General features: G+C 34.1%; 1 protein-coding gene across 2 annotated transcripts; it reads left to right on the top strand.

The window, feature by feature from the left end:
* Positions 1-24,391, top strand: LOC139753788 (DNA polymerase iota-like). Of its 2 annotated transcripts, XM_071670653.1 has the most exons (3): positions 1-134; positions 13,513-13,650; positions 21,910-24,391. In XM_071670653.1, the coding sequence occupies exon 3, from the start codon at positions 22,021-22,023 to the stop codon at positions 24,139-24,141; it is 2,121 nt and encodes a 706-aa protein (XP_071526754.1). In that variant the 5' UTR covers positions 1-134; positions 13,513-13,650; positions 21,910-22,020; the 3' UTR covers positions 24,142-24,391. The 2 variants fall into 2 exon arrangements, with proteins under 2 accessions (XP_071526754.1, XP_071526753.1); XM_071670652.1 differs by lacking the exons at positions 1-134; positions 13,513-13,650 and adding an exon at positions 19,100-19,218.
* Positions 24,392-25,498: the final 1,107 nt, after the last annotated feature.

Raw genomic sequence — 25,498 nt, 5'->3', positions numbered from 1 at the left:
ATCGCTCCTGGGGGAAGTTTGGTTGCCTCGACTCGCAGGATCAAGAAGTCTACCACAACCACAATTCACACGTTATTGGTGAGCAACTTGCAAGATCAGGTGATCTACCACAAACATACATCGCAGGAGTATTAGTGAGTAACATCTATGTGAATATTTCATTCGTCTTTTTGGCAAGGATTTGGTGTTTACAGCAGTGATGCCAGACGTCTGCATGTGGGTGTAGTGAACAACAGTGAGGTCTGACATTTATAATCTTGAGTTTAAGTACTTCAGTTAGTTTTTAAGGTAATTGTCATCTTTCGTAACATCACTGTTGATAGGATCAGTCTAATCATTTTTCTTGAGACTGTTACTACCGCTGGAAATGGATGGTTTCACGTAAAATTTTTACATTAGCAAAAGTTCCAACGCTCTTAAAGTTTCTTGTCATTAATCAACGCAAAGGCCCGTTTTTTTCGGCCGCATGCGGCCAGGAATTTCATATATGCGGCCGGGAGAACGACTTGCGATATGATGTGCGGCCGGCAAGTTTGGAAAGGTGAATAAGTTTGGTTTGATACAATGTATTGTGGTTGAACGAGGAACAGAGATAAACGAAGGAGGGAAAGACTCGAGATGAGGGTGAATGACTGTAAAAGAATCGAGTTACGATATCATACAAAAATATACAAGAGAATGAAAACAGCAATGGACCACTGGGTCCTTTCGAGACTGTTTGTGATAGGGGAAAAGATAAGAAACTCAGATGAGTGTCGTAAGAATATAGAGAGGTAGAGATAATCAGAGACATACAGATAGGTGTGCCTTATTCTATTTTTTCAGCTCCTGGTTGATATACCTTATTTGATAATTAAGGAGAATATTACGTCGCATTTGCTAAATCAACCCCATATTCTAGTTCAATTTTTTATGTAGTGTATCTAAACAAGGGCGTATCTAGGGCAATAGAGACTAAGGCAAACACTGAAATTGCGCCCCTGGCTTGATTAAAAATGTACATACAGTGGATGTATATAAAACTATATACAGCGTAATTATAAATTGTTGAAGAGCTTCTATGTAAACTCTTAAAATCTTAAAGACTTATTTCATCAAAATTTTAAAGTAGAAGCGGTAATGCAACTGATAGTAGCAAAATATTACTATAGTTGAAAAGTATGCGAGTTTCTTTTTTATCACACAAAACCAGACAGTTAAAAATGTCAATCGGGTAGCATATGTCAAAAAAGAAACTTGTTGAGTGGCGACCTCCTTCAAGCGGTGCCCAAGGCACCTGCCCTACCTGCCATACCCGAGATATGGTAGGTATTTTTCTCAGAAAATAAGATTTCCTTTAAAAACTCATTATGAGAGTATTTTTCATGCTGAATACAAATCTGGTGCGAAAATATCGTTTAGTCGTCTTTATGACGCTCAATTAAGCTGTTTAGCGAAATCAATTTCAAAATATTTTATGCTCCTTTGCATTGTATTTACTGGGTATATATCGGTAACTGAGAGCATTATGATATAGTTTCCATGATCATTTTTGGTATTTTTCTCAGGGAAACAAATTTCCTTTAAAAACTCATAATGAGAAGTATTTTTCATGCTGAATACAAATCTGGTGTTAAGATATCGTTAAGTCGTCTTTAAGACATTCAGTTAAGCTGTTAGATGAAGTCAATTTCAAAATATTTTCTCCTTTGCATAGTATTTACTGGGTATGTATCGGTAACAGAGCATTATGGTAAAAAATACCCAGAACTATTACATGCAATTTTCATCATTTTCCCCCAAAAATAGATTTCCTTTAAAATCTCATTACAAAAACTATTTTTTGTGCTGAACACAAATCTGGTGTTAAAATATCGGTTAGTCGTCTTTATGACATTCAATTAAGATGTTTAATGAAGTCATTTTCAAAATAGTTTCTGCTCCTTTGCATCGTTTTTACTGGCTATGTATCGGAAACTTAGATCATTATTATATATTTTCCAAGAATATTTCAATTATAGAAGAGTTTGAATATATTATCTTTCAATTTTGAAAACAAAAAGTTTTTGGAGCCAAAACACACCCTGAACTATTACCTTTAATTTTTAGCATTTTTCTCAATTAGATTTCCTTTAAAAACTTTTTATAAGAAGAATTTTTTATGCTGACTACAAATCTGATGTTAAAACATCGTTTAGTCGTCATTATGACATTCAAATAAGCTGTTTAATGAAGTCGATTTCAAAATATTTTCTGCTTCTTTAAATCGTATTTACTTGGCATGTATCGGAAACTGAGAGCATTATGATATATTTTCCATGATTATTTCAAGTATAGAAGAGGTTGAATATATCATCTTTCAATTTTGAAACAAAAAGTTTTTGGAGCCAAAAAACTCCCTGACCTATTACCTTCAATTTTTAGCATTTTTCTCAAAAAATTAGATTTCCTCTAAAAGCTTTTTATAAGAAGTATTTTTCATGCTGAATACAAATCTGATGTTAAAACATCGTTTAGTCGTCATTATGACATTCAAATAAGCTGTTTAATGAAGTCAATTTCAAAATAATTTCTACTTCTTTGCATCGTATTTACTGGGCATATATCGGAAACATAGAGCATTATAATATATTTTCCAAGAGTATTTCAATTATAGAAGAGGTTGAATACATTATCTTTCAATTTTGAAACAAAAAGTTTTTGGAGCCAAAACATACCCTGACCTATTACCTTCAATTTTTAGCAGTTTTCTAAAAAAATTAGATTTCCCTTAAAAACTTTTTATAAGAAGTATTCTTCATGCTGAATACATATTTGATATTAAAACATGTTTACTCGTCTTTATGATATTCAATTAAGGTGTTTAATGAAGTCGATTTCAAAATGTTTTCTGCTTCTTTGCATCGTATTTATTAGGCATGTATCGGAAACTGAGAGCATTATGATATATTTTCTAAGAGTATGTCAATTATAGAAGAGGTTGAATATATTATCTTTCAATTTTGAAACAAAAAGTTTTTGGAGCGAAAAAACACCCTGACCTATTACCTTCAATTTTTAGCATTTTTCTCAAAAAATTAGATTTCCTCTAAAAGCTTTTTATAAGAAGTATTTTTCATGCTGAATACAAATCTGATGTTAAAACATCGTTTAGTCGTCATTATGACATTCAAATAAGCTGTTTAATGAAGTCAATTTCAAAATATTTTCTGCTCCTTTCATCGTATTTACTTGGCATGTATCGGACACTGAGAACATTATGTTATATTTTCCAGGATTATTTCAAGTATAGAAGAGTTTGAATATATTATCTTTCAATTTTGAAACAAAAAGTTTTTGGAGCCAAAAAACACCCTGACCTATTACCTTCAATTTTTAGCATTTTTCTCAAAAAATTAGATTTTCCTTAAAAACTTTTTATATGAATAATTTTTCATGCTGATTACAAATCTGATGTTAAAACATCGCTTAGTCGTCATTATGACATTCAAATAAGCTGTTTAATGAAGTCTATTTCAAACTAATTTCTACTCCTTTGCAGTCGTATTTACTGGGCATGTATCGAAAACTGAGAGCATTATTATATATTTTCCAAGAGTATTTCAATTATAGAAGAGGTTGAACATATTATATTTCAATTTTGAAACAAAAAATTTTGGAGCCAAAAAACACCCTGACCTTCAATTATTAGCATTTCAATTACCTTCAATTATTAGCATTTTTCTCAAAGAAGTAGATTTCCTTTAAAAACTTTTTATAAGAAGAATTTTTTATGCTGAATACAAATCTGATGTTAAAACATCGTTTAGTCGTCATCATGACATTCAAATAAGCTGTTTAATGAAGCCGATTTCAAAATATTTTCTGCTTCTTTAAATCGTATTTACTGGGCATGTATCGGAAACTGAGAGCATTATGATATATTTTCCATGATTATTTCAAGTATAGAAGAGGTTGAATATATCATCTTTCAATTTTGAAACAAAAAGTTTTTGGAGCCAAAAAAACTACCAGACCTTCAATTTTTAGCATTTTTCTCAAAAAATTAGATTTCCTTTAAAATCTTTTTATAAGAAGTATTTTTCATGCTGAATACAAATCTGATGTTAAAACATCGTTTAGTCGTCATTATGACATTCAAATAAGCTGTTTAATGAAGTCAATTTCAAAATATTTTCTGCTTCTTTGCATCGTATTTACTGGGCATGTATCGGAAACTGAGAGCATTATGATATATTTTCCATGATTATTTCAAGTATAGAAGAGTTTGAATATATTATCTTTCAATTTTGAAACAAAAAGTTTTTGGAGCCAAAAAACACCCTGACCTATTACCTTCAATTTTTAGCATTTTTCTCAAAAAATTAGATTTCCTTCAAAAACTTTTTATAAGAAGTATTTTTCATGCTGAATACAAATCTGATGTTAAAACATCGTTAGTCGTCATTATGACATTCAAATAAGCTGTTTAATGAAGTCAATTTCAAAATATTTTCTGCTCCTTTGCATCGTATTTACTGGGCATGTATCGGAAACTGAGAGCATTATGTTATATTTTCCAGGATTATTTCAAGTATAGAAGAGTTTGAATATATTATCTTTCAATTTTGAAACAAAAAGTTTTTGGAGCCAAAAAACACCCTGACCTATTACCTTCAATTTTTAGCATTTTTCTCAAAAAATTAGATTTTCCTTTAAAAACTTTTTATAAGACTATTTTTCATGCTGAATACAAATCTGATGTTAAAACATCGTTTAGTCGTCATTATGACATTCAAATAAGCTGTTTAATGAAGTCAATTTCAAAATATTTTCTGCTTCTTTGCATCGTATTTACTAGGCATGTATCGGACACTGAGAGCATTATTATATATTTTCCAAGAGTATTTCAATTATAGAAGAGCTTGAATATATTATCTTTCATTTTTGAAACAAAAAGTTTTTGGAGCCAAAAAACACCCTGACCTATTACCTTCAATTTTCAGCATTTTTCTCAAAAAATTAGATTTCCTTTAAAAACTTTTTATAAGAAGTATTTTTCATGCTGAATACAAATCTGATGTTAAAACATCGTTTAGTCGTCATTATGACATTCAAATAAGCTGTTTAATGAAGTCAATTTCAAAATATTTTCTGCTTCTTTAAATCGTATTTACTAGGCATGTATCGGAAACTGAGAGCATTATGATATATTTTCCATGATTATTTCAAGTATAGAAGAGGTTGAATATATTATCTTTCAATTTTGAAACAAAAAGTTTTTGGAGCCAAAAAACACCCTGACCTATTACCTTCAATTTTTAGCATTTTTCTCAAAAAATTAGATTTCCTTTAAAAGCTTTTTATAAGAAGTATTTTTCATGCTGAATACAAATCTGATGTTAAAACATCGTTTAGTCGTCATTATGACATTCAAATAAGCTGTTTAATGAAGTCAATTTCAAAATAATTTCTACTTCTTTGCATCGTATTTACTGGGCATATATCGGAAACTGAGAGCATTATAATATATTTTCCAAGAGTATTTGAATTATAGAAGAGGTTGAATATATTATCTTTCAATTTTGAAACAAAAAGTTTTTGGAGCCAAAAAATACCCTGACCTATTACCTTCAATTTTTAGCATTTTTCTCAAAAAATTAGATTTCCTTTAAAAACTTTTTATAAGAAGTATTTTTCATGCTGAATACAAATCTGATGTTAAAACATCATTCAGTCGTCATCATAACATGCAAATAAGCTGTTTAATGAAGTCAATTTCAAAATATTTTCTGGTCCTTTGCATCGTATTTACTGGGCATGTATCGGAAACTGAATGCATTATGTTATATTTTCCAGGATTATTTCAAGTATAGGAGAGTTTGAATGTATTATCTTTCAATTCTGAAACAAAAAGTTTTTGGACCGAAAAAACACCCTGACCTATTACCTGCAAATTTTAGCATTTTTCTCAAAAAATTAGATTTTCCTTAAAAACTTTTTATATGAATAATTTGTCATGCTGACTACAAATCTGATGTTAAAACATCGCTTAGTCGTCATTATGACATTCAAATGAGCTGTTTAATGAAGTCAATTTCAAACTAATTTCTACTCATTTGCATTGTATTTACTGGGAATTTCAAAAAACACCCTCACCTATTACCTTCAATTTTTAGCATTTTTCTAAAAAAAAATAGATTTCCTTTAAAAACATTTTATAAGAAGAATTTTTTATGCTGAATACAAATCTGATGTTAAAACATCGTTTAGTCGTCATTATGACATTCAATTAAGATGTTTAATGAAGTCGATTTCAAAATATTTTCTGCTTCTTTGCATCGTATTTACTGGGCATGTATCGGAAACTGAGAGCATTATGATATATTTTCCATGAGTATTTCAATTATAGAAGAGGTTGAATATATTATCTTTCAATTTTGAAACAAAAAGTTTTTGGAGCCAAAAAACACCCTGACCTATTACCTTCAATTTTTAGCATTTTTCTCAAAAAATTAGATTTCCTTTAAAAACTTTTTATAAGAAGTATTTTTCATGCTGAATACAAATCTGATGTTAAAACATCGTTTAGTCGTCATTATGACATTCAAATAAGCTGTTTAATGAAGTCAATTTCAAAATATTTTCTGCTTCTTTAAATCGTATTTACTGGGCATGTATCAGAAACTGAGAGCATTATTATATATTTTCCAGGATTATTTCAAGTATAGAAGAGTTTGAATATATTATCTTTCAATTTTGAAACAAAAAGTTTTTGGAACCAAAAAACACCCTGGCGTATTACCTTCAATTTTTAGCTTTTTTCTCAAAAAATTAGATTTTCCTTAAAAGATTTTTATATGAATAATCTATCATGCTGATTACAAATCTGATGTTAAAACATCGCTTAGTCATCATTATGACATTCAAATAAGCTGTTTAATGAAGTCAATTTCAAAATATTTTTTACTCCTTTGCATCGTATTTACTGGGCATGTATCAGAAACTGAGAGCATTATTATATATTTTCCAGGATTATTTCAAGTATAGAAGAGTTTGAATATATTATATTTCAGTTTTGAAACAAAAAGCTTTTGGAGCCAAAAAACACCCTTACCTATTACCTTCAATTTTTAGCATTTTTCTCAAAAATTTGATTTCTTTGAAAAACTTTCCATAAGAAGCATGTTTCATGCTGAATACGAACCTGATGTTAAAACATCGTTTAGTCGTCATTATGACATTCAAATAAGCTATTTAATGAAGTCAATTTCAAAATATTTTCTACTCCTTTGCATCGTATTTACTGTGCATGTATCGGAAACAGAGAACATTATATTATATTTTCCAGGATTATTTCAAGTATATAAGAGTTTGAATATATTATCATTCAATTTTGAAGCAAAAACTTTTTTGAGCCAAAAAAACACCCTCACCTATTACCTTCAATTTTTAGCATTTTTCTCAAAAAATTAGATTTCCTTTAAAAGCTTTTTATAAGAAGTATTTTTCATGCTGAATACAAATCTGATGTTAGAACATCGTTCAGTCGTCATTATGACATTCAAATAAAGTGATTAATGAAGTCAATTTCAAAATATTTTCTGCTCCTTTGCATCGCATTTACTGGGCATGTATCGGACACTGAGAACATTATGCTATATTTTCCAAGATTCTTTCAAGTATAGAAGAGTTTGAATATATTATCTTTCAATTTTGAAGCAAAAGGTTTTGGAGTCAAAAAACACACCTGCAATTTTTAGCATTTTTCTCAAAAAATTAGATTTCCTTGAAAAACTTTCTATAAGAAGTATTTTTCATGCCGAATACAAATCTGATGTTAAAACATTGCCCTGTCGTCATTATGACATTCAAATAAGCTGTTTAATGAAGTCAATTTCAAAATATTTTCTGCTCATTTGCATCGTATTTACTGGCCATATATCGGAGACTGAGAACATTATGTTATATTTTCCGGGATTATTTCAAGTATAGAAGAGTTTGAATATATTATCTTTCAATTTTGAAACAAAAAGTTTTTGGATCCAAAAAACACCCTGACCTTCAATTTTAAGCATTTTTCTCAAAAAATTAGATTTCCTTTAAAAAATTTTTATTTGAATAATTTTTCATGCTGATTACAAATCTGATGTTAAAACATCGTTTAACGGTCATTATGACATTCAAATAAGCTGTTTAATGAAGTCAATTTCAAAATATTTTCTGCTGCTTTGCATCGTATTTACTGGGCATGTATCGAACACTGAGAACATTATGTCACATTTTCCAGGATTATTTGAAGTACAGAAGAGTTTGAATATATTATCTTTCAAATCTGAAACAAAAAGTTTTTGAAGCCAAAAAACACCCTGACCTATTACCTTCAATTTTTTGCATTTTTCTCAAAAAATTAGATTTTCCTTAAAAACTTTTTATATGAATAATTTTTTAAGCTGTATACAAATCTGATGTTAAAACATCCCTTAGTCGTCATTATGACATTCAAATAAGCTGTTTAATGAAGTCAATTTCAAAATAATTTCTACTTCTTTGCCTCCTATTTACTGGGCATATATAAGAAACTGAGATTATTATAATATATTTTTCAAGAGTATTTCAATTATGGAAGAGGTTGAGTATATTATCTTTCAATTTTGAAACAAAAAGTTTTTGGAGCCAAAAAAATTTTAGGATTTTTTTCAAAAAATTAGATTTCCTTTATACACTTTTTATAAGAAGTATTTTTCTTGCTCAATACAAATCTGATGTTGAAACATCGTTTAGTCGTATTTATGACATTCAAATAAGCTGTTTAATGAAGTCAAAATCAAAATATTTTCTACTCCTTTGCATCGTATTTACTGACCATGCATCGGAAACTGAGAGCACTTTGATATATTTTCCATGATTATTTCAAGTATAAAAGAATTTGAATATATTATCTTTCAATTTTGAAAGAAAAAGTTTTTAGAGCCAAAAAACACCCTGACCTATTACCTTCAATTTTTAGCTTTTTTCTCAAGTAATTAGATTTCCCTTAAAAACTTTTTATAAGAAGTATTTTTCACGCTGAATATATATTTGATGTTAAAATATCGTTTATTCGTCATTATGACATTCAATTAAGCTGCTTAATGAAATCGATTTCAAAATATTTTCTGCTTCTTTGCATCGTATTTACTAGGCATGTATCGGACACTGAGATCATTATGATATTTTTTCCAGGATTATTTCAAGTATAGAAGAGTTTGAATATATTATCTTTCAATTTTGAAACAAAAAGTTTTTGGACCCAAAAAACACCCTGACCTATTACCTTCAATTTTTAGCATTTTTCTCAAAAAAATAGATTTCCTTCAAAAACTTTGTATAAGAAGTATTTTTCACGCTGAATACAAATCTAATGTTAAAACATCATTTAATCGTCATTATGACATTCAAATAAGCTGTTTATGAAGTCAATTTCAAAATATTTTCTGCTGCTTTGCATCGTACTCACTGGGCATGTATCAGACACAGAGAACATTAGGTTATATTTTCCAGGATTATTTCAAGTATAGAAGAGTTTGAATATATTATCTTTCAATTTTGAAACAAAAAGTTTTTGAGCCAAAAAACACCCTCACCTATTATCTTCAATTTTTAGCATTTTTCTCAAAAAATTAGATTTGCCTTAAAAACTTTTTATATGAATAATTTTTTATGCTGATTACAAAACTGATGTTAAAACATCGCTTAGTCGTCATTATGACATTCAAATAAGCTGTTTGATGAAGTCAATTTCAAACTAATTTCTACTCCTTTGCATCGTATTTATTGGGCATGTACCGGAAATTGAGAGCGTTATTATATATTTTCCAAGAGTATGTCAATTATAGAAGAGTTTGAATATATTATATTTCAGTTTTGAAACAAAAAATTTATGGTGCGAAAAAACTTCAACTTTTAACATTTTTCTCAAAAAATTAGATTTCCTTTAAAAACTTTTTATAAGAACAATTTTTTATGCTGAATACAAATCTGATGTTAAAACATCGTTTAGTCGTCACTATGACATTCAAATAAGCTGTTTAATGAAGTCGATTTCAAAATATTTTCTGCTTCTTTAAATCGTATTTACTGGGTATGTGTTGGAAACTGAGAGCATTATGATATATTTTCCATGATTATTTCAAGTATAGAAGAGTTTGAATATACTATCTTTCAATTTTGAAACAAAAAGTTTTTGGAGCCAAAAAACACCCTGACCTTCAATTTTTGGCATTTTTCTCAAAAAAGTAGATTTCCTTTTAAAGCTTTTTATAAGAAGTATTTTTCATGCTGAATACAAATCTGATGTTAGAACATCGCTTAGTCGTCATTATGACATTCAAATAAGCTGTTTAATGAAGTCAATTTCAAAATATTTTCTGCTACTTTGCATCGTATTTCCTGGGCATGTCTCGGACACTGAGAACATTATGTTATATTTTCCAGGATTATTTCAAGTATGGAAGAGTTTGAATATATTATCTTTCAATTTTGAAACAAAAAGTTTTTGGAGCCAAAAAACACACTGAACTATTACCTTCAATTTTTAGCATTTTTCTCAAAAAATTAAATTTCCTTTAAAAACTTTCTGTAAGAAGTATTTTTCATGCCGAATACAAATCTGATGTTAAAACATCGCTTAGTCGTCATTATGACATTCAAATAAGCCGTTTAATGAAGTCAATTTCAAAATATTTTCTGCTCCTTTGCATCGTATTTACTGTGCATGTATCGGACATTGAGAACATTATGTTATATTTTCCAGGATTATTTCAAGTATAGAAGACGTTGAATATATTATCTTTCAATTTTGAAACAAAAAGTTTTTGGACCCAAAAAACACCCTGACCTATTACCTTCAATTTTTAGCATTTTTCTCAAAAAAATAGATTTCCTTCAAAAACTTATTATAAGAAGTATTTTTCATGCTGAATACAAATCTGATGTTAAAACATCGTTTAGTCGTCATTATGACATTCAAATAAGCTGTTTAATGAAGTCTATTTCAAAATATTTCCTGCTCCTTTGCATCGTATTTACTGGGCATGTATCGGAAACTGAGAGCATTATAATATATTTTCCAAGAGTATTTCAATTGTGGAAGAGTTTGAATATATTATCTTTCAATTTTGAAACAAAAAGTTTTTGGAGCCAAAAAATACCCTGACCTATTACCTTCAATTTTTAGCATTTTCCTCAAAAAATTAGATTTCCTTTAAAAACTTTTTGTAAGAAGTATTTTTTATGCTGAATACAAATCTGATGTTAAAACATCGTTTAGTCGTCATTATGACATTCAAATAAGCTGTTTAATGAAGTCAATTTCAAAATATTTTCTACTCCTTTGCATCGTATTTACTGGGTATGCATCGGAAACTGAGAGCATTATTATATATTTTCCATGATTATTTCAAGTATAGAAGAGTTTGAATATTTTATCTTTTAATTTTGAAACAAAAAGTTTTTGGAGCCAAAAAACACCTTCAATTTTTAGCATTTTTCTCAAAAAATTATATTTTCCTTAAAAACTTTTTATAAGAAGTATTTTTCACGCTGAATACATATTTGATGTTAAAACATCGTTTAGTCGTCTTTATGACATTCAATTATGCTGTTTAACGAGGTCAATTTCAAAATATTTTCTGCTTCTTTGCATCGTATTTACTAGGCATGTATCGGAAACTGAGAGCATTATTATATATTTTCTAAGAGTATTTCACTTATAGAAGAGGTTCGATATACTATCTTTCAATTTTGAAACAAGAAGTTTTAGGAGCCAAAAAATACTCTGACCTTCAATTTTTAGCATTTTTCTCAAAAAATTAGATTTCCTTTAAAAACTTTTTATAAGAAGAATTTTTCATGCTGAATACAAATCCGATGTTAAAACATCGTTTAGTCGTCATTATGACATTCAAATAAGCTGTTTAAAGAAGTCAATTTCAAAATATTTTCAGCCTCTTTAAATCGTATTTACTGTGCATGTATCGGACACTGAGAGCATTATTATATATTTTCCATGATTATTTCAAGTAGGGAAGAGTTTGAATATATTATCTTTCAATTTTGAAACAAAAAGTTTTTGGACCCAAAAAACACCCTGACCTATTACCTTCAATTTTATCATTTTTCTCAACAAATTAGATTTCCCTTAAAATCTTTTTATAAGAAGTATTTTTCATGCTGAATACAAATCTGATGTTAAAACATCGTTTAGTCGTCATTATGATATTCAAATAAGCTGTTTAATGAAGTCAATTTCAAAATAATTTCTACTTCTTTGCATCGTATTTACTGGGCATATATCGGAAACTGAGCGCATTGTAATATATTTCCCAAGAGTATTTCAAGTATAGAAGAGTTTGAATATATTATCTTTCATTTTTGAAACAAACAGTTTTTGGAGCCACAAAACACCCTGACCTATTACCTTCAATTTTTAGCATTTTTCTCAGAAAATTAAATTTCCTTTAAATACTTTTCATAAGAAGTATTTTTCATGCTGAATACAAATCTGATGTTAAAACATCGTTTAGTCGTCCTTATGACATTCATTTAACCTGTTAAATGAAGTCAATTTCAAAATGTTTTCTGCTTCTTTAAATCGTATTTACTGGGCATGTATCGGAAACTAAGAGCATTATAATATATTTTCCAAGAGTATTTCAATTATAGAAGAGTTTGAATATATCATCTTTCAATTTTGAAACAAAAAGTTTTTGGAGCCAAAAAACACCCTGACCTTCAATTTTAGCATTTTTCTCAAGAAATTAGATTTCCTTTAAAAACTTTTTATAAGAAGTATTTTTCATTCTGAATACAAATCTGATGTTAAAACATCGTTTAGTCGTCATTATAGTCCCACAGGCGCCGATTACATATACTGGGCAGCAAAAGGAGCCACTAAAGATTAAATTTTCTTTGGTGGACCTTTGGACGAATACATCCAAACAGTTGGCTTAGATTAAGTTTAAAATTGACTGATCCATCCAAACCGTTGGCTTAGATGACGTTTAAAACTGACTGATCCATCCAAACAGTTGGCTTAGATTAAGTTTAAAATTGACTTATCCATCCAAACAGTTGGCTTAGATTAAGTTTAAAATTGACTGATCTCCTCATTGGGAGAAATTTTCCTTTGGAGCGCCATCCTCTACCAGTGACTAGATGCGAGAGAGAACCCTGTTCTTGCCACCAGCAGCAAGAGAGGCCATGGGGTCGACTCCCTCAGGAGGGATGGGAGGTTACAGGGTACGTTAGCGGTAGAGCTGGATTCACCCGCGACCACTACGTTATGTATAGCCTCATTGTATAAGTGTGTGTGTGTGTGTGTGTGTGTGTGTGTGTGTGTGTGTGTGTGCGTGTGTGTGTGTGTGTGACACCATAGTATCTGTGTGTAATTACTGTTACAGAAGCGAGTTTTGTGTTCTTGTTGTCCACTCTCTTAACCTTGTATATAAACACCATGTCTTAACCTTATATACGCATATTACTCATTCATGTACGCACTCCATCTTACGCCAGGGACCCATTTATCGACTAGACTCATGTGGATGGATGAACAGCTGGGCTGACTGTGAGCGGGATGTCTACCTTATCCAGGATTCGAACCCTGATCCGTTAGATTGATGGATTTACAATGTTAGCCACTGCACTACGGAGGTTCGTATATCTGTAAGTATGTAGGTATACGTGTCCATGTGTGCTTGAATATATGTGAATATGTTATCTATATAGATATATGTGCGTGTGTCTTTATGCACATTATATGTACACAGCAAATATAAGGATGCACATTATAAACAAATGTCAAGGATTTTTATTGCCGGTATAGCGGACTATAAAGCCAATTTCATTTGCATATGCATCATGAAAGTAGAGGTCAGAAGGAGAGGGTATACCCTTTTTTTGTGACTGGCATCGTACGGGCTCATGTCTGAAAAATATAAAAGAAAAAAATTAGACGAAGGCCATCCTTGTCACCAACACAGACCACCAGCTGAACTTTGAGATTTTGACCACGACTGCCTCTTGTAAGCTCAGCCTTGATCACCGTTACATTCCATCTCCTTTTGTGTCAACACTGCTGTTTTCTTCTGGATGTCGGCCTGTTTACCTACCATTCCTGGTGTAAGGAGCTGAGGTTGACCCCCTTCCACCTTAGCCTCGTTGATCACAAGAGAATAACTGACTCCTCATATTTTAGTGGACAATGTTAAGCTCGAGTGTTGACTCGGTATCGAAAAAAAGATACAACTACGCAGTGTGTTATCAGGCAAGCAAGCACTGCAAGGAGCTTACGTATCGAGTGGGCAATGCGAAATGGCGATAACACCCAGATGCGACTGTCGAAGGAAAGCCCAAACTAGTCAGTTTCCAGCCAAGCCCAAGCCACGAGAGATAACCAGAATTGATCGTGAGATAAGAATGATAAGGCCAAGCTACACGATCTCATTTAAGATGGCGGCTGAGACCTGAGGAGGTTACTGGGAGCTTAGGAGCTTGTCCATTCTGGAAGGAGGGGGTTGTCTGGAACGAGAGCGGGTTACATGACCAAGCACAGCCGGGATGAGGCAGGTCCGTCGGCTGCAGCAGGAGCCACTGCCGGTGCTACTACTGTTGCTTTTGTTGCTCCGTTTTGGCGAGATGCTTGCCTGCCGCCTCGCCCATCCTCACTCCAACCTGCCGTGTGATACACCTCCTTGCTTGTCTGCTTGCCTGCCTCCTCGACGCCCGCCATGTACCGTCATACCTGCCACAGTGTCTACCACTTCCACCTCTCGCCCTCTGGGCCGCTGGATACCTCCATCATTTGCTTATCCCAGCATGCTGACTCTGGTTGCTGTTGACTATTGTTGTTAATTATCAAAGAAACTTTAACAACAGTTTACTCGCGCGCGCGCGCGCACACACACACACACACACACACACACACACACACACACACACACACACACACAAAGCAAAGGGAAAGAGGGACATGCAGTTCAACGTTTCTTCCCTTCTATGTGATGATGAACTCCATATGAGCAAGAAGTTCATCTAAGATCGAAGAGATGAATGGATTGTGTATTCCTGGAATGCCAGGAAGTTTCTGACTCTACCCCATTAGAGGGTAATTAAGAACCTAGAGCCACAGACAGGAATAAAGGGGTAGACTCTTTCACTGGTCAGATGATCGTTTTTAGCCTTCGTTGAGGAAGATTCCCGAAACAGTTCTTCGACCTTCTAAGCAGTTAGCATTGCAGTGGCACCCTAGTCTTAATTTCACTTATTTACTATCTTATGTGCCTGTACAAGAGTCAAGCTGTTTTCCCTTTTTCTATAAAGGGGAGTGGGTTTGTACGTGCCGTGAAAACCCCTTCGACATTCATCAAAGATCAGAAGCAACAAGAACAGGGTGATCTGGAGACGGGTGACCGTCCCTGTGAGGAGGATGGAACCCAACATGTGTTCTTACTTCCTCGTCAACACCGATCATGACCTATACTGCTTTGTGACATCGGAACTCACCTACATAGTGTCTTCTTCCCCCACGCTGCCGGACGTATCTGACTGGATCCAGGAATAAGCGTGCGTGTGACGATCTCTCTGGTCACTGGGCCGTGAGTTTCACGGTTCATAGACTCCGTCTGCTGGAACACAGCCAGCACAGATCTTTATAAGATTTGTGAAACTTTGAGACGGCTGGGGAGTAAGCCATTGTCCACAGAGAGATGTGGTGGTGTGATGGTCCGACAGAAATACAGAGGTTGGAGAAGCTTTAACTGCCTGGTGACGCGAACAGCCAAGCAAGCACTCTTTGCCTGTGTTATCTGTCGAGGACACACTAGATATTGCAACCAGTTAGAAGGAACGTCTAGATTTGCATATTCTTTTCTCCAGACCACAGCTTGACCTCTCAGTATTTGAAAGTCTGGTTACGAACTTCATAACAGGTTAGATATGAAGAGTAAAGTGTTCATCGCTCGTGTGAACAGTTTATATGATAGTGTTACTTTTGTTCTCAGTAAAGAAAGAGGAGGTAGATAGAACAACTGTATACCGGTTAAATTTTCTTTGTGTTTGTCTGAAGAAATCAAGGTGAATGGCCTGACGTATGAGGTAGGATAAGAGTGGTGGTAAATGGCCTAGCGTGTAAGTCAGGAACGTCATGTAATAGTTTAACATCCACACACACTCTTTTTACTTCTCATGGATACGACAAAACAAAACCAACACGAGAAAAACGCCATGGAATAATGGCAGGTGGTGGTAGACACCTGTCCACTGTGACAGAAGTGGTGGTAGCTACCTTTCCACTGTAAAATATGATGGCGGTGTTAGTGGCGGTGGTGGTGTAACTTAAACAGAAAAATGGCGGAGGGTCACCCACCTACTTGCCCGCCTGTTCTACAACAGTGGACTTGGACAGCCAGGCAAAGGGCTCTCGCCACCGACCAACAAACTTGAAGTTTCGAGTCACAAGGTCACCAACTGTACCACTAGCGAAGACTAGTGGACGACAGATTATAAATGCAATGCGTCCTCAACTGAGGTACTGAAGGGCAGCTGATATGTCATGGCGTGTGTATCTAACAGATGGAGAAGGGAGGGTAACTAATGGAATGGGTGATGTTCAAAGCAAAACTTCAGTTACTCAACAAAGTTGTAAATCGTCCTTGAAAAAACTATTACTGAAAAAAAATCTACAGTAAATTTGGTCCTGGAAATTTATAATCTGAAATTTAACTGGACACAATTTTATCCAAATATATCTTCTCTCGTCATATATTTCTTTTTCATCTTTACACTCTCCATATTACATAACAGTTGTTTGAATTTTTTGCTCCTCTTCTTTTTTCCTTCTACACGTAGACCTGCGACTTTCTTAGCAGTTTGTCTCCAGGTCATCATCCCAGCTAAGCCCCAGGTTACCAAGCAAGCCAACCCTAAGGGTCATCTAATAAATGTCAGCTATTTACTCGTCTGTTCGTTGCTGTGAGAATCATCAAGTACCGGTAATGTTGCACATCAAGTTTTTAGTCCACATCTCACTCGTGGCCTCTGCCAGTTTCGGTTGATGTAGGCGTCCGGGTTCAAGATTGTGGTATTTCTTTTCCCCGGGTTAGTGTGTGTGTGTGTGTGTGTGTGTGTGTGTGTGTGTGTGTGTGTGTGTGTGTGTGTGTTCTCCCAGGCCATACACAAGGCAGCCATCCTTTCAGTCTGTGTAATAGAAATCCTTGTTCCCCCGTCCTCTCTCTCTCTCTCTCTCTCTCTCTCTCTCTCTCTCTCTCTCTCTCTCTCTCTCTCTCTCTCTCTCTCTCTCTCTCTCTCTCTCTCTCTCATTACGGAGAAACGTACACACCTTTCTTATACAGAAGTGCACATGCTACTCAAAGTTGGTGTTTTGTATATAAGCCTTTCATCCACCCGGACATAAAGAGGCCTCAGCATCTGCTGGGTGCAGTTTTCTCTTGTGGACAGAATAGTCTCAAAACATACGGGCTCAGAACGTAGCATTGTCATACAGATCAAAATGTCTGTTTGCCTGTTACACTTACTGTTTCTGTAGACTAAGTTGATAAAGTGTATAAGCTTCTTCGAGACTCAGATGATGCTCAGTTTACATGTATGATAAGGATGAACACGACTCTCTTTTATTTCCCATAAATTTTGGTCCTGGTCCTCCTCGAGACTGATAGTCGCAGAGAACGTTTTTGTCCTCTTTGACTCGAATGCAACCAACATAGATTCCCCGACCATAATCACTGTGCTCACGCTGAATTAAGAACGATCTTACAGCTTGATATATACTTCACACAAGCACTAAAAGGTGTTGTTGGAGCGGGTTACGTCTGACACATCCAGGATGCAGAGGAAGGAAGTGTGTTCATCACAGCATTTCAAAGCAGATATCATCTCTCCGTGCGTCATTTAGATATCAGGTTTCATAATGATCCTTGTCAGGATCTCATGGGGTCGAGCCAGATATCTGGTTCATGATGATCAATGTCGAGATCTCATGAGGTCGTCAGACATATCACTCCACATATTAAAACGGATCTTTACAAACAACAGACACAGAAAATCGTTTTGGTCTGGACTCATTTAGGCTCTTCCAGACATGAAAGTTGGCCCTCTGACTGTGAATCCACATCGCTGAGGACATTGTCAACAGGAAATGATTCAGTCTCCACCACGTCAGCAGTGAAGGAGCGAGGGTCATTTTCTCCCTACCCAGAGGGAATGATTACTTTGGGATTTGTTCAGGATGTGTCAGTCTCTCCTCTCCCCTTCTCCAGGTAGGTCATTGCACCTTCCAAGCAGATGGAAAGGTACCCGTGCATAGGATGGCAGAGGGGAGCTCATGCAACCCCCTTCATCAAGACAACCTACATAGCTTTCTTTTGTTTTATATCTTCCCCGCTGAATGCGTGCCTCCGCCATGAACTAGACCACGAAAAGACTTAGCAAGCCACTGCGTCTCATGATTGCTGCGTCCACGCTTTGTTTTTGGTCTGTAGGTCAGCAGCCAGTACAGCAGTCACATTTTAAGAGAGTCCAGCAGCAGTTTTTGACTTGTTAAAGATTTCTCTCATATGAGGAAAGCTTGCAGCTCCTGTGTTTATTTTTTCAGCGAGTTTACTCGAAGTCTGATAATGTGGAATGAAATTTTTCTACACATTATCTCATTTTTCTTTTGAGATAAGGTTTTTCTCAGTGGTATTTTGACTCACATTTGAAAGACGCTATTCTCTGAATCTTATTTCATTCATATTTAGTTGGAAATGATAACACGTTTGTAAAAATGAGTAATAACGCCAGTTTTTAGTAGATATAGATTTATGACAGCCTAAAGATTATTTCATCACTATTGGTTTATCCTCGTTACAGATCGCTAACGCCTCAGGACGCTGTTAGGAATTCTACCAATTTTATGAACAATATATGAATATTGACGCCTCTAAAGTAACAGAAATTGTTTCCTCCTTTAGTCTGTTTTGCTTTCATACTCCCGTATTTATATCTAACTGTTATCCAAAAAATAATCTAAAATTATACTTTAACACAAGACTTCTTGTAAAGTTTATCATTGTGTCGTTCATTTCTGTTTGTGGGTTTTTGGACAGTGATGGCTCGTGTGTTTGCTAGCTTGAATGACCGCTGGCCTCGTGCGGCGCTGGCAGACGACAAAGTGATTGCGAATGTGTAAACAATAATACCCCGCCCATGGATTCAAGTGATGAGGTATGGTTTTATAAGCCAAAGAAATATGTTATCTCATATTGATTCTTGTGTTTTGCGTTGAGAGAGTAATTCTTTATCTGTTATGGGAGTTAAGTGAGATTCTATTGATTTGTAGTAGTTTCCCTTACTCTTCACATTTCCCTTAATCATCATAACCCTCAAGCCCTCTATTATTACATCTAACAGTCATAGGAAACAATAATGCTCCAAGTCATTGATCCAGAATAGATTACTTCTGTTAGGTATATGAAGTCCATTGACATTTTTCCAAATCCATAATTTGTCTCTTTGTTTCCCCAGGACTTGAACTCTTGAACTTTACCCATTATTCTTCTTTCTTGTTGGTATATTTGTAGCTTTATTAACAGTTCAGGCAATGTTAATTTGTAAAGCTAGTTTTGAAAATATTTATGATGAAAGAAGGAAAGTTTAGCACATTCGCAGCCTCACGCAACATTCATGATATCAGAGATTATAATAAGCAGTGTGAATAATGTACAGGTAGATGACTAGCTAGGTCCAGGTTTCCTTTTTTTCTTTATTATTGTCCATCTTTTGGTAGGCTATGGTCAGAGAGCCAAGGTATGAAACTCCTCTGTGAAGGTTAAGTAAGGTTGATTGGTTTGACTGTTTTATCCCAGATCTTAACCCAGACTTCAATATAGCTCTTGGTAAGAGATTTTCTTTAATTCATTACGCTGGAAATATTGAAATTATCCACTGAATTTTAGAAATCCCTCTTCTCACACATCAGAATGAATATTTGTAGGAATCCCAGTGATTGCAATAACTTTTTTTCCTTTGATGCGATGAATGTAGCAGTAAAGTGGCACAAGTAGCTTAAACAATTGCCAGGTTAAGTTAGGTGACCAAGCAGCCAGTTTTGTACAAAGAGTGCTCCCCTGCCTGCCCCAGTGCTCGGGTGATAGGGGCCAGTAAGGTGTACAATACATGTCAGTAACACAATATATGTCAGTAGCACTCAGCCTTTAATTAAGCTAACTTGATCTTACATGACTTAACCTTCTCAGAAGTGATTGCTACAAGTGATATAGAACTCCAATAATTATGACAAATCCATTTGTATTATTTTCGACAATATCAGTACCTTATATTCACTGGTAAAGTTCCAATTTAAGGACAGCACAGATATGGCTTTGGAATGTTAATATTTTTGCTATTTATGGATGGTGTAGGGTGTAGAGAATTGTTAAAGAGTGGTGAAGTGTTATTTGGATTATTTTCTCTCATCATTAATAGTTGTTGATACAGTAATCTCTCCCAGTGAATGCTTCCAAGAAGGAAAAGTTTGGTACATAAGCAGAAGCAGAAAGATGAGCAAACTCGGGCATGTGTTCAGAAGCACATTCCTTCATAACACGAGGGATACAGTTCTTTTGTATGATGTATATGTGTCCATAGAAGAGTTCTTTTGGGACTGTATGAAAATATGATGCAGAGAGGGGTAGTGGGGTGTGGGACTGCTAGAACAGAGTTAGAGTTAAAGGAGAAGAAAGAGATAGAAAGAGGTTTTGCCATTAGGAGAGAGAGCATTGGTGTTGTTCAAATGGCAAAGTGAAGAAAAGGTAGCATAGCAAAAATCATTACAGATACAGTTACTTTTGATTATAATTCAGAAATACTGGTCATATGAAAAAAGAAGTGAGAATGTCATAGCTCCTTTATATAAAGAAATGCTTTGCTTCATGAAAATATTTGCCATGATTTTAGGCAGAGATGAAACCTAATTGTGAGTCAGAGAAGGGAATGTACATATCGTGTGAGCTGAATGCCCCTGCAGGAGAATACATTTTATGGAAACAAATTGTTTACAAGGAAATGATAAAGTTACATCGAAAGATATGGAATAGATGTTTAACAAACTATTTATAGTGCCTGGCCATTTTTGTTTTGAAAGCTTGCATGGTTTTTCCTACATATCCTGCTTGGCAGCTAGGACAAATAAACAGATGACTTATTAGATCATTGGAGCAGGAAGGGTGCACTTCTCACTCAGCTGGAAAAAATATCCGAGTTGAACAATGTTCTCTCAACTAAGGATAATAACTGAAAACTGCTCTAATGATAATTTGAGAACATTAGAAGCACTATAAATAAGAATACTCAAACCATCGATAATCAGCACCATGTTTTTAGTACCTTTAAATATTGTGTAATTTGATTTTGTATCATTGTTTTAAAAGTGTTTTTTGTTTTAGTGTTTAATTGAATATTTTTCATTATATTAAATTCTAATGCTTATAATGTCTCTCTGTTTTAGCCACTGATGTTATCGTGATATATCAAAACATTGAATAAAGTTGACATTTATCTTAACCCTGGTTATAATCTTTCTGTGAGGATTAATCTTTTAGAACTGAAATCAAATGCCTTGTCTATGAACTTAAGAAATTTGTTTACCTTTTTTATTGTTTCTCTGCACTCCTTACTTGGCTTTAAGTCATCTGAGATTATCATACCTATCTTTTTCCTTATTTACATGCTGTAAGTCAAGAGAATCGGATTGTATTTTTTTGTCATTTTTAATGCCTGTGTGTAATATTTTGTACTCATTGATATTAGAATTCACTTGCCATCTGTAAGCCCAGTCCATTAGTTTGTCTAATTTTACTTTCACATAACTTTAATTCAGTGTAGTAAAGTCTGTAGGAGATAAAGTTTTCTTTCCAGATAAGCGAGGACTGTCTCAGTCATGAAGAGGATGAGTGGGCTATCCTTCCAGATCACCATCAGAGAACAATTCTACACATAGATGTTGACTGCTTTTATGCTCAGGTGGAGATGGTTCGCAATCCCAGCCTTCGTGACAAACCTCTTGGAATTAAGCAGAAGAACCTCATGGTAACCTGCAACTATGTAGCTCGGTCTCTTGGAGTCAAAAAGAGCATGTGGATAAAGGAAGCTATAGAGATATTACCTGATATGATATTTGTTGATGGTTCAGATCTGACTCACTACCGACAATTTTCTGCAGAGATCTCTGCTGTTGCCCACACATTCACACCTCTTGTGGAAAGACTTGGTTTAGATGAAAATTTTGTTGATATAACAGAAGTTGTAGAAGATTACATAACTTCTAAAAGGACTGAAGTAGAAGGCCATATCTATGGTGATAAAAAACCAGATCAAGTGAATCAAGGGGACCCATGTGGTTGTGGTTGCCGCAAAAGATTGATTGCAGGGACACACATAGCTAGAGAACTTAGGCAGCAGATACTTGAGACAACAGGTATCACTTGTTGTGCTGGTATAGCCCACAACAAATTGCTTGCCAAACTTGTATCTGGCTATTACAAACCTAACCAGCAGACAGTTATATTCCCTTGGCAAGTTCACGACATAATGAGTTCATTAAATTTGACAAGAAGTATACCAGGTATTGGCAGTGTTACTTACAGAACACTTGAAGACATAGGAATTTTAACAGTACAAGAACTTCAAAATGCTACAATAAGCTTGCTAAAATCTAAATTTGATGATGAAACTAGTCAACGATTAAAAGATCTAAGTTTTGGAATAGATGAAACTCCTGTAAGAAAGAGTGGACGCCCACAGAGCATTGGATTAGAAGATGCCTTTCGGAAAGTAACCTCAATTGATGAGGTTAGAAGGAAGTATTCTACATTGCTTGAAAGACTACTTAAGCTTCTGGCTGATGATGGTCGAATTCCAGCATCAGTTAAGGTTTCAGTCCGTAAATTTGACAACGTTAAAAAATTTGGACACAGAGAAACCAGACAAGTTTCAATTTCATCATCACTATTTACAATGGGTGTTGGAAAAGCAAATGAAAATACCAAATCATCCTTAATGACTCAGGTCATGAGTTTGTTTCATAAGATGGTTGACACAAGTAAGAATTTTCACCTCACTCTTATTGGTGTTGCTTTCACCAAATTTGTTGAGCGGGCTGCAGATGACAAGTCAATAAGTAAATTTTTCTCAAAGCGTGTTCGGGAAAACACTGTTGATCAAGACTCAGAGCTTAAAAGAGAAGGTAATCGGAAACATTGCAAATTATCTCATGCATTGACTAATGAATGTATTGATATGGAGTGTTTAAAAGTAAACTCCTCTGTGAAAAATAGAGAAGACAGGAGTATTACAGTGTCTTCTGATGAAGTTAATGTTTCAGAAGAAGATATACTTTCAGAGACTTGTCAGCATTCAGGAAAACTTGAAGATGATTCCAAGAAAACAGAAACAGTGATGGAAAATGCCAATGTTAGTGATAAGAAAAATTTTATTTCTTCAGAAATTGATAGTGTAAAAAGCTTAAATGTATGTGATAATGAGACTGACTCTCTTGCATCATCTGAAAGGGATACTTCTCTTAAGGTACCCAATGGCATAGATAAAGAAGTTTTTAATGCTCTTCCAAGAGAGCTGCAAGATGAAATTCTTCATAGTTATAGTGATAATAGCAGGAATACTAATTTGAAGACAAGAAAAGAATTGAAATCAAAACAAAGTCCCATGAAATATGATTCCAGTAAAAACCAAAAAATAGATAATTTCTTTAAGCCTAGAGTTTCCATGGACTTGTCCAGTTCAAATTTTTTGTGTGAAAAAGCAAATTCCAAAGTTTTTCTGGAAAATGTATCATCCCATGAGGATTTGAAGGGCAGTGAACCCACCTGTAGCTATAGTGTTACAGAGTCTCCTGAAACCTTGGAGCTTGAAATATGTAACTTGAAGGAAACTTCATCTTTTGATTCACATTTACCAATTCCTGGGGTAGATCCAACTGTTTTTAGTGCTCTCCCAGATTATGTGAAAAAAGAAATTCTCCAGGAGCATGGACTTTTAAAACAAAGTTCAACACAGTCTAAGAAAACACCAGCTACTAATAGGAAAAGAGATAGCTCATGTTCTATTTTGAAGTATCTCAAAAAGAATTAATGATATTGCTAAATGCCATTCTTTTCCAAAAATTGTGCCCACTTTCTTTACAGGTAAATGAATAAGGGCATCAATTATACATTTTATTGACTTTGGGCATATCATTAATAATCACTTATCAAAAATTTTCTGATTACATTTTGTATATGTAATTACAAGTGTAAGTAAATCAGAAATTTTTAAGTTCTGGAAGGAATTTATTGATATACATTTTTGTATTTTTATAATAAAATCATGATAAGTCATTTTGTATAGTGTGTGACTGATCCTCCATTGTAAAATCATTAATAACTTAGACCAACTAAAACAAGTTTTTTTTTAAGGAATTAGAATAATTGAACTTAGATAACTGAGTAATTGAAAAGGGAAATTTTGACTGCATCACCACAGTATTGTAAAAGTCATGAAGTATCAGTTTTTCAACGTATCAAATTGTTCTCTCATTTAAGCACAGTATTCAAAATTTATTTTTTTTTGTGGTGATTGTCTTATCACATATCATACATATCCTTGAAGTATATTCAATGTAGCACAGTCCACAAGTTGCAGGTTTTTCATCATTTTGAATATGTAATACAGTGCATGAAAAAGGCCTGGTGTTACCTTATAACTGAAGAGATCTGAATATCTCTGTTAAGGCTTCTTAGAATTTTTTGTTTGTTTCTTTGTCTCTGCAGTATATTTGTCTATTCATGGAGATCATTTGTATTATAAATAGGAGCAACCATTCGCATATATAGTTAAGGCTTAAGAAATTAACAGTTGTAAGAAATAGACTCGTGGTCAATAACAGTTGTAAGAAATAGAACCGTAGTCAATAACAGTTGTAAGAAATAGAACCTGTAGTCAATAGCAGTTGTAAGAAACAGAACTGTGGTCAATAACAGTTGTAAGAAATAGAATCGTAGTAGAAACGAAAAGCAAAGGCTACTCTTATTCTCATATTTCTTATTTATCGTTTCCTGCATTAGTGAAACAGCAATACTGTCTGTATCTGGACTCCCAGAAAGCATTTGGCTTTGTACCGCTTAGGAGACTGGTAAAAAAGCTGAATATTCAGACTGGAATAAAGGGGAAGCACTGATGATGGATAGATTACCTTGGTGCAAGGGAACAAAACTACTGGTTGGGAAGTCTTCTTCAAATGGCGTGATGTAACAGCGCCTTACCTTAGGGGTCTTTCCTAGAACCATTGCTCCTCTTGATGTTTGTAAATGACTTCCCAAAGGTATTAGAATCCTATTAAAACCTGTTTGTGGATGCTGCCAAAATTATAGTGGGGATCAGAAGAGGAAGTTAGCACAACTTGCAACTTACCAATGGGCCTAGACAAATGCCAAGGTTGGCCCGACACATA

Source organism: Panulirus ornatus, chromosome 15 (genome assembly GCF_036320965.1).
Source record: "Panulirus ornatus isolate Po-2019 chromosome 15, ASM3632096v1, whole genome shotgun sequence".
Lineage (NCBI taxonomy): Eukaryota > Metazoa > Arthropoda > Malacostraca > Decapoda > Palinuridae > Panulirus > Panulirus ornatus.
Note: the sequence above shows the minus strand (reverse complement) of the source record. Positions and strands in the feature narration are given on the sequence as shown.